This window comes from Rhagoletis zephyria, unplaced genomic scaffold (assembly GCF_001687245.7).
Source record: "Rhagoletis zephyria isolate East Lansing unplaced genomic scaffold, Rhagoletis_zephyria_1.1 Rzeph_scaffold_19506, whole genome shotgun sequence".
In the NCBI taxonomy this organism is placed as follows: domain Eukaryota; kingdom Metazoa; phylum Arthropoda; class Insecta; order Diptera; family Tephritidae; genus Rhagoletis; species Rhagoletis zephyria.
Window position 1 is genome coordinate 1 of NW_016176566.1, and position 9118 is coordinate 9118.

At 33.4% G+C, this 9118-nt stretch overlaps 1 protein-coding gene across 1 annotated transcript; it reads left to right on the top strand.

The window, feature by feature from the left end:
• Window positions 1–2297: 2297 nt before the first annotated feature.
• Window positions 2298–3218, top strand: LOC108380512 (uncharacterized; the record flags this gene model as incomplete). Its single annotated transcript, XM_017636883.1, has 1 exon — window positions 2298–3218. A coding segment is annotated over exon 1 (792 nt), but the record flags the coding sequence as incomplete, so codon positions are not given.
• Window positions 3219–9118: the final 5900 nt, after the last annotated feature.

The window sequence follows — 9118 nt, forward strand, 5'->3', positions numbered from 1 at the left end:
AAAATTTAGGCTAATCTATTTTTAGCGAAAAGCGGATAAAATGTAAGCTCTCGCATTTTAGCATATTTTAGCTATAACGAAAGTTAGATTCCGGCTGCTGGTCGACACAGTTGGCTTTTTGATTTCGAAATGCACNTAGGCTAATCTATTTTTAGCGAAAAGCGGATAAAATGTAAGCTCTCGCATTTTAGCATATTTTAGCTATAACGAAAGTTAGATTCCGGCTGCTGGTCGACACAGTTGGCTTTTTGATTTCGAAATGCATTCATCAGAAAGAAACGCAATGTTTTCAGATCTAAATATTTCAGCATCCTTTCCAAATTGTTTTCCACAATCTTCGTCTTTCTTTGATAAATAATTGCAAAAAAGAAGCGTTTTTTCTTCTAAGAGTTTCATGGAAATTTTGCACTGAATATATTTTTTATATCTTTAATTGGACATGCACACTGTACATAAAGGAACTACATAACAAAATTAAAAAATATATGCCTTTTTTTGCCTTTTTTAAGTTTTTAGTGCCTTAAAATCCTACATTTCTACATTTCGGGGGGGTCGAACTTTCTAATACAATTTTATCTCTTAATATTTTGCAGTTTTTTAGCTCATTAAATTTTAGTCTAATAAAGTGCAAATTTAAAGTAGCTGTGACTTACAGTTGATGTATGGCATATTTTTGACGATGTCGGTAATTTTCTTCCATATTATCTAAGTATGTTCGACGATTTTTTTATGAAGAAAATGAGCAACACCTTCATCAAAAAAAAATATATATATATTAAAAATCAACGATAAGTCGCAGCTATGTATTTTAAACTTGCGCTTTATTTGAATTGATCGGGCTACAAAACTGCATACTCAAAATATGTATTTATAGGAAATCTAATTAAAAAACTTTACGAAAGTTTGTTTAATTTGTTATTGGGCAATTCACAAGGTGTCGTATTTGTCGTGTTTGTCGTGAAGTCATGATATTTCATGACAGTTGTAAAAATGTTGTTATTGTTTTGTGAAGAAAAATAACACATGACGATACAACTCTGCAACCTATGTTTATTCGGTGTTATGTGAGGTTAAGTGCTGAGATATAATAAATAATCGTAACAGGTGTTCACAACCGTCGTGTTTTAACACAACTTTTGTTAGGAAAATATAACTTCACAGCACCTTGTGAATTGCCCAAATGTGCCGAATTCCCATGGTGCCCAACAAATAGAGATACATATGTACTCTTGTGCATGCCACTTCAGCGTTGGAAAAATGGAATTCGGCTAGACAGAGGCAGGATTCCCATAGAAAACAGGGCTAAATTACTTTACCATATCAATTCTAATTTGAACATTGTTATGTACATATGTATGCATGTAAGTCTAAAAGCCTGATTAGGGCAACTTAATTCAACATTACGGAACATAGAACTTCGATAATCAAAATGAACCAGATTCCGACGTGGCATTAAGTTAGGTTAAGTTTCGGCTGTTCGGGTCGAAACCTTCCCTCCCCAACCCCCCTCCCCCCCCTTCCCCCCCACTTTTAAAAAATAAAAATAAAAATTTGCACCAGCTGCGACTAGTACCCGTTAGAGATGAGTCGGGGACTAACTGATCTCCGATTATACCTTTACGAAAACTGGCAGAAAATTGGTAAAAGGGTGATATTTAGAGACTTTGTTCCGCATCTTTTTTAATCAAAGAATCTGCTAGAAACGGGCGGGCAATTTTAAAACTAAAGTTAAAAAATTTACATTTTATTGTGGATTTCGGCATGCAGTCTGCGTTTTGTTAACCTTTGCCCTAAAATTGTCAAGCCTAATTTTGAGGGTTTATCAGAATCACGAAAAAATCCAAACTTTGACAGAGCATACCTCTGAAGAAATAAAAGAAAGAAAAATCCTTGAATACGTGTTAGCTTATTTAATGTATGTAACCCATAAAAAGATTTGAAGCCAATCGAAAGTGTGACAATAAATTTCGTGGCCGATATGAAAAAGAATGCCTCATATACAAGAATTGCTCCTTTAAAGTAATAAGAATAAGGGGCAACACCCCTCCCCCCACTGGGCGAAAGTGGTTCATTCGTTTAACCAAATTTGCTGCGGAAAAAATTGTGATGAGATGGAGCAAAATGCATATGGTTTAATTGGGGCCCTAAAGAACTGTCCCAAAGTGTAATATGTATATTAAAACCAGTCATCGATTGAATAAAACAAAAGTCAAAATTTCTAGCTAACCTTATTCTTTCCCGAAGAAACATATAACATTAACTATAAATCTATAAATATACTAATAATAATTGAAAAATAATCTACAAAATATAAAGCAGTTTAATAATAACGAGATGTGAGAGTTAAAACTGTGCACAAATAATTTTATGATAATTCATTAGCCATATATGTACATATATTAAGCCAACATACATACATACGCACAATGCAACGCAAATCAGCTGTGCGACGTGGAAGTTCTCCCATTCCACAGCAAACAGGCATCTCACTAAGTCCCTCAAGAAAGTCACCAAATCATCAATTGCGATATGAAAGCTCACAAAACGACGATAGTGATGCCTGTGACAATGCGGACATACCACGACGTGAGTCGCTGCACAAACCTACATGGCAGCATATCGTCCCTGGGCAACCGCTTCCGAATTCAAACGACTCAATCAACTCAAATGCCAGAAGCAAAAGCTTAAGCATCGCTTCAGACTCGGACGAAGATGAGTGTCTGCGACGACCAAGTGTCGTTGTGCACCATCACTATTATCAGGAGAAGGAAGTTCAGCAGCAGCTACAGCTGCCAACTAAGCCGCTACAGCAACTGCGACGAGCCAGCATGCACAGTGGCGTTTGTTTTAAGTCCTCCAGCAGTGGTGGCAGCGCCAAAATCACTCGCCATCACACTATCGCATGTGCAGATTTAAAAACGAACGCTAATAATAGCATTCCCTTGCGACGCAAAGGCAGCCTGGCCCATCATACTCGGTCCTTTGGCACTGTAATGCAGAATGACTCGGCTGCGACTGGTGGCGTCAACGCAACAATAGCGGCATTTAATCCACCACCGACAACCATGGATGGTGCTACATTCTGTAGAAATGCTGGCCGCGCTTTAATGCGAATGGTTTCACTGGATACAACAAAGTCGAACGTCAAGATGGCGTCACATGCGAGCAGTGTCAAATCTTACACTGACTGTGCCGAGGAGTTTGATATGCTGGGAAAGGTGAGGTATAAAGGATTATAATATCGTTTTTTTTTTTCATTTAAATGTAGATAACTTATAAGACTCCCCTGCAAAAAATGTGTCTAATCCGGGATGACTCCGGGATCAATTGCAAGGGATCATACGACTAATATCACCTCGAACATGGACGAGCATGTCCTATGAACAGACTAATTATTTCGCTTTTTATCCGAAGGTGTATGAAAAGCGACTAGTCGTTTGGAAAATAAAAACAAAATTTGCGCCAGCTACGATTCCAACCAGGGATCATGGGTTTGTTAAGCGAATACCCAGTCAAAATGCCAACACCGTACATGATTTTTTTTCAACTAAGTGCGTTAGAGATGAGTTGGGGAATAATTGATCTCCCATTATGTATGTAATTAATACGCAATTGTAACCCAGGGAGACTAAGCCCGGGTCTTTTCTCAGGCTTCTTGATTTTTTTTTTCGAATTTCTCAAATTTCCGAAAATATTATGAGTCCATTTTGGAACCCACATTTACTTATATTTCCGAATTAAATAAAAACGGTGCTTAGGAAGTGAGAAGTTGATAATATTAAAACTTTCACTGTATTTACTAATTGGGAATCCATACGGCCTACTTATTGTCTTTTCAATACCGTCAATTGGCTAACGTAAAAAATTGCAAACTATTCATAGACTTTGCTCTTTACATACATATTTATGTGGGAGAAAATCATTGTAGCCTTTTTTCAAAATTATTTTTATACTAAAATGAATTTATGCATATGTATATACATACGTAATATACATAGGACTAAAATAATATGTAGGTAGATATAAACATTGCTTCACGCCTCCGATAAATGAAAAAAAAAATCGCCCAACACATCAATGTCAACCACAATTTGGCCTCCACAGAACCTTATTACACCAGACGCAAAACAGTCCTTTGAGCTGAGCAGACGCCCACTTGCGGATTTTCTTATACATACATGCATATGCTTAAATACATACGTACTCGTATGTTTACTCCCACATCTTTGCAGTTATATCGCTGCTTTGGTCACATAAACGATTGCAAATTAATATTTGGTTCAACATAAATATTTGACATTTTGAGCGCTAGTACTAATATTGCGGTTTTAATTTCGCTTTTCAAAATTTTCATCTATGTATATATTTACATTTGTACACTATACAAAGGACCATCGATACATATACATATACTAAGGATGTTAATTTTTTTTATCTTTACGATCCCGGGATTTTCGATATGTCGTTGGTTCAATCCCGGGATCCCGGAATCAGTCCCGGGATTTAGACATTTATTATGTATCAACAACATTGCATCAATATGGTTTGAGAATCTCTCCTACCATATAATAAATAATAAGTAAATGGGTTTGGAACGTACTTTTTTATTTAAAGTGAAAATTATTGCATAAGTAACTAAACGAAAGACAGTAATTAAATGTATATGCATTTAATATATATATATATTATATATATATATATTATATATATATATATTATATATACATATATATATTCCTTTTGTTTATTCAAAATTTACATTTTTTAAGTCTACCTCATATCACATCTAATTAACTGCATATAAATGGGCATTTCTTTGACGTCATGTTTTTGTTTTAAGACTTTATTATTTCAAAAGTATGATTAATTCCAAAACTTATTTAAAAATTTCAGTACAATGTAAAACAAAAATATGGGTACCAAATGAAAGAATTTTTGGGGTCCACAAGGACGAATAGGAATTGAAAATGTCCCTTTAATCTATTTTACTTTTTAAGCTAATAAAGTTATTCCCTAACATATAATTTTTTCAAAAATAAAAATTGCAAAATTCCAAGGATTTTCAAGGATAAAATTATGAAAGGGTATTTTCAATACCTACCCGTCCCTTACGCTCCAAAAAATGTAATCTGTTTTCGCTCTACAGAGCCTTCTCTTTCATATAATACCAATACTGGTTTTTGAAGTACATTGCACTGAAATTTACTAATTAAATTTTGAATTACTCATATCTTCCAAATTTCAAAGTTCTTTTAAAAAAACCTGACATTAGAGAGAAAAATTATGAACGCAATTTCACTATATTTGGCCCTTAGTTTGCCTGTCGCAAGGAGTTAGATGTATATTGAGCTACACATTTATAAAAAAAAAATATTAAATATTAAATAAACAAAAGAAATATAGCCAAAACTGGTCAATATAAGGCGGTGCTATTATTGCTACCAGTGTAAATTACAAATCCCGAAAATGCCGGGATTCTAGGCAAATAATTCCGGAATTTTCGGGACTTCAAAAAGACCGGGATCTCGGGATTAACATTCCTAGTGTGTACATATCCTCTGCATTAACGATGTCACTCAAAACTGCATGTATTAAACTTATTTTATTTATATTTATAGCCGATTGAGTTGATGAATATTGGTGACAGGTAACAAGATCAACGGAAATAAGGTCAACTGGCATTATTTCGCATATTGGTGCGAAAAAAAGTCAATTGATATTATTACCCTTCCAAATGCTTCGTTGGTGATTTCAATTTTCTTCTTTCTTTTCTTTCATTACCGCATTAATTTTTATTTACAAATGCAACATCGCTGATCATTTGACAGCTTCAATGAATTTAAGTAAAACTTTGAACCAAATACTGCAACTTTGGACTGAGAGAGAGCTTAAGTTATTCACATAAAATAACTCTCAGTTTTTGGTCACTCATTCACCAAAATAGGTTCATTGCATAAAACTTGATATTGGAGAGATTTTTGGCAAATTTCGTAATCGATTCTCATTTTTGGACTTATCATATGTTTTAAGCCTAATTAATGAAAGAATTGGTTGAAGGCAACGTTTTAATCCAGATATTAAAATAAAAATTTCACATCTAAATATAAAAAGAAGGTAAAACTGTTAAAAAGGATATTTCATTATAATAACGTATCAAAAATATTTCCTTTCAACCAACACCTTTATCTTTTACATTTTTATAACTGCGAAAAAAGTACACTTATTTTTTTTCATTTGGTATTTGTTCTCCTATTTTGGTTGGCTCGGTAATAGGTGATCATGTTGGGTGATTCAGGGGTTGGAAAAACATCCATTCTCATCAGATTTTATGACGGCAAATATATTCCAAACTACTACATAACTACAGTAGGCATTGATTTTCGGGTAAGCATTGGGTGTCGTCAAAAATCGGATGATCGATGTGAATTGGTCAAAATTGTTGCACGTGTTTCCTCCCTAACTACTTACAATGTGTAATAAATTGTCTACATCTGTCTTTTCCTGCAAATACATTGATTGGGTTATTATTATTGTAAAAAGGTGCTGTCCGTGAGTAATATAAGGCGTGTTTTTTTGCACGCATACGTATCCGCTCTGAAAATTTGTTTGGAGCTATAAGCGACAAACTTTGTGTGTGCTTATGAATAGTTGGCGATAAAATCAAAATTACTTGTTTTTAAATGAAATCGTTCTTGCTTGTGGTTTTTACACGTTAAGCAGAAATATATATATATATGTACATTAGACTATCCCAAGAATATTTGGAAAAAAATTTGTTTTGCAAATTTGTATATGCATACCCTCTATATTTAAGCTTTTTAGCCTAAATAGAATATATATGAAGTTTTATGGCCGTAGGATAACGATAACCCGTGCCGACTTTTAGTTGAAAGTTTTTGTTAAAAACTTGAATCAAGACCACCAAGTTGTCCATGAAAACTTTGGAAATGCAAAACGTTCGATAAGTTTCCCATATTTGAATGCCATTCTAGTAAGTCTGCATTTTTGAATTTTTAATAGGACAGCAGGATTTCTCCCAAGGATATCGATCAAATTAATTAATGGTAAAAGCACAGTGGCTTTGAAATATGAAATTGTAGACTAATTTGTATGTGGTATAACAGGGCGTATGATGAACATTAAATATTTATATTAAACTTTTTTGAGAAATACTTTTCCTACTTTAAAAAAAATAAACAAAATTAAGTGTTTTAGTGTTTGCGTTGTCCTCTCGGGTTGATTAAGTAATATATGTGGCAGTATTAGTTAAAAAATTAGAAAAATATCGTTTAAAATTTGTATCTTTTAGTATCCTTACATATATATATATATAGATTAATAGGATTTAAATTATACTAAGATTCTTCAAAACTCATACAAAATTAAAAATCTTGAAATCTTCCAAAAGGATAATTGAAAGCAAAGGTTATAATTAATTTTGTTTCGAATTCGTCTTTCAATTGATAGGCATATATCCATATGTGGTGTAAACTTTTTGAAATATATTCAAATTTGTGGTCCTTTGGAAAAAATTTCGACTACCGGGTAAACAACCAAAAACGCAGATTTACTTAATATTATGTCCTGATACTGTAGAGAGTATAGCAATACCATCTTGTACAGAAGAAAAATGAGTAAATTAACAAAACACGCGAGTTGCTTTAAGTTTATTCTGATAACTTTGACTGCAAGTCGGCAGGGGTTGCCGTAGTCCGAATTGCATACAATTTTATTCGGACAGTTTTGAAAACAAAATCAATAAAATGAGGAGATACGTAATTAAAAATAATAACTTTAAGTCTATTTTAATTTTATGAACTCGGGTGTCAGATTACATATGAGAGGAGTCTATGCAAAAATGATATCTCCACTTCCACTATTACTGATAAGACACTCCTCATATCATCACCATCAATGTAAAATATCTTTTTTGACATATGTTTGGTATTATGTGCTTTTAATATTTCTCTAATTTACTCGTAAGTACTTTCAGCTACACCTCCTCACCACAATGCAAACCGAAATCTTTCGAAATACGGTATTCATTGATATCATAAATGAAAGCTTTGTATACATTTCAAATCTGTCAAATTGGGCATTTTGCATTGGTGATGGTATCTATGTACATACCTACTACATAAAATTGTGTGTGTTTTGGGCTGTCAATTAAACTTTAAGCTATGTATGTAGTATGTATACTCGTCAAAAATTTGTATATTAAGATTGTATGTAACGTTCATATATCTCCGAGGTATGAGTAATAAATACTAAAGAATGTAATCACAAATACACGACTAATGTTTCGTTATCCAGAAGTGACAATGTGCTACTAACAACCGCATGCTGCATTTCCTCTATAAGAATCAAGCCATGTACCTTAACCACATAATATTCGGATTTGAAGCATGACTAGCATTAAACATCGGTATCGATATTATATAGGCATATATTTATAAAATTCGCAATGCGATTGTGGTTTTCAATTTTTTTAAGTATAGTAGTACACGGCGTATGAGTAATTTATAGAATTCAACTTTAAATTAGAGATGAGCGCTGCATATTGGAAGCCGCGAAACCGACGGTACAGATTTCAAAATGCCCAGGATGGGCGTTAACGGGAAGGGCTTAAAAAATATTCCCCCATACAAAGTATAGTATGTTCGACAATTTTTTTGTATGGAAGAAAATAAAAATTATCAAAAATCAACGCGAATTCTTAGCCACTTGAAATGTGCACTTTATCAAGTTATCAAGAATTGAATGGACTATAAAATGGCATACTTCAATTTTTTATGAAAATTCTTATTAAAAAGCTTGTTGTTGTTATAACATTTTGTTGAATTTTTCTAATTTTTATGCAAAGTTTGAAATTTAGACTTAATTAATGTTAGATGATGGCTGATAAATAAATAAAATAAATATATACAAAAGTATGCATAAATGCTCAAAATTAATAGAGAAGTCGATTAAGCCATGTCTGTCTGTCCGTCCGTCCGTGTACACTTATGGTTACATGTGTATATCTTGGTAACCGCTGCACCAATTTGTTCCAAACACAGTTGTTGGCCTTGGTACAGCATACCAAATGGCCGATAATTTTTAAAATCGGACAATAACC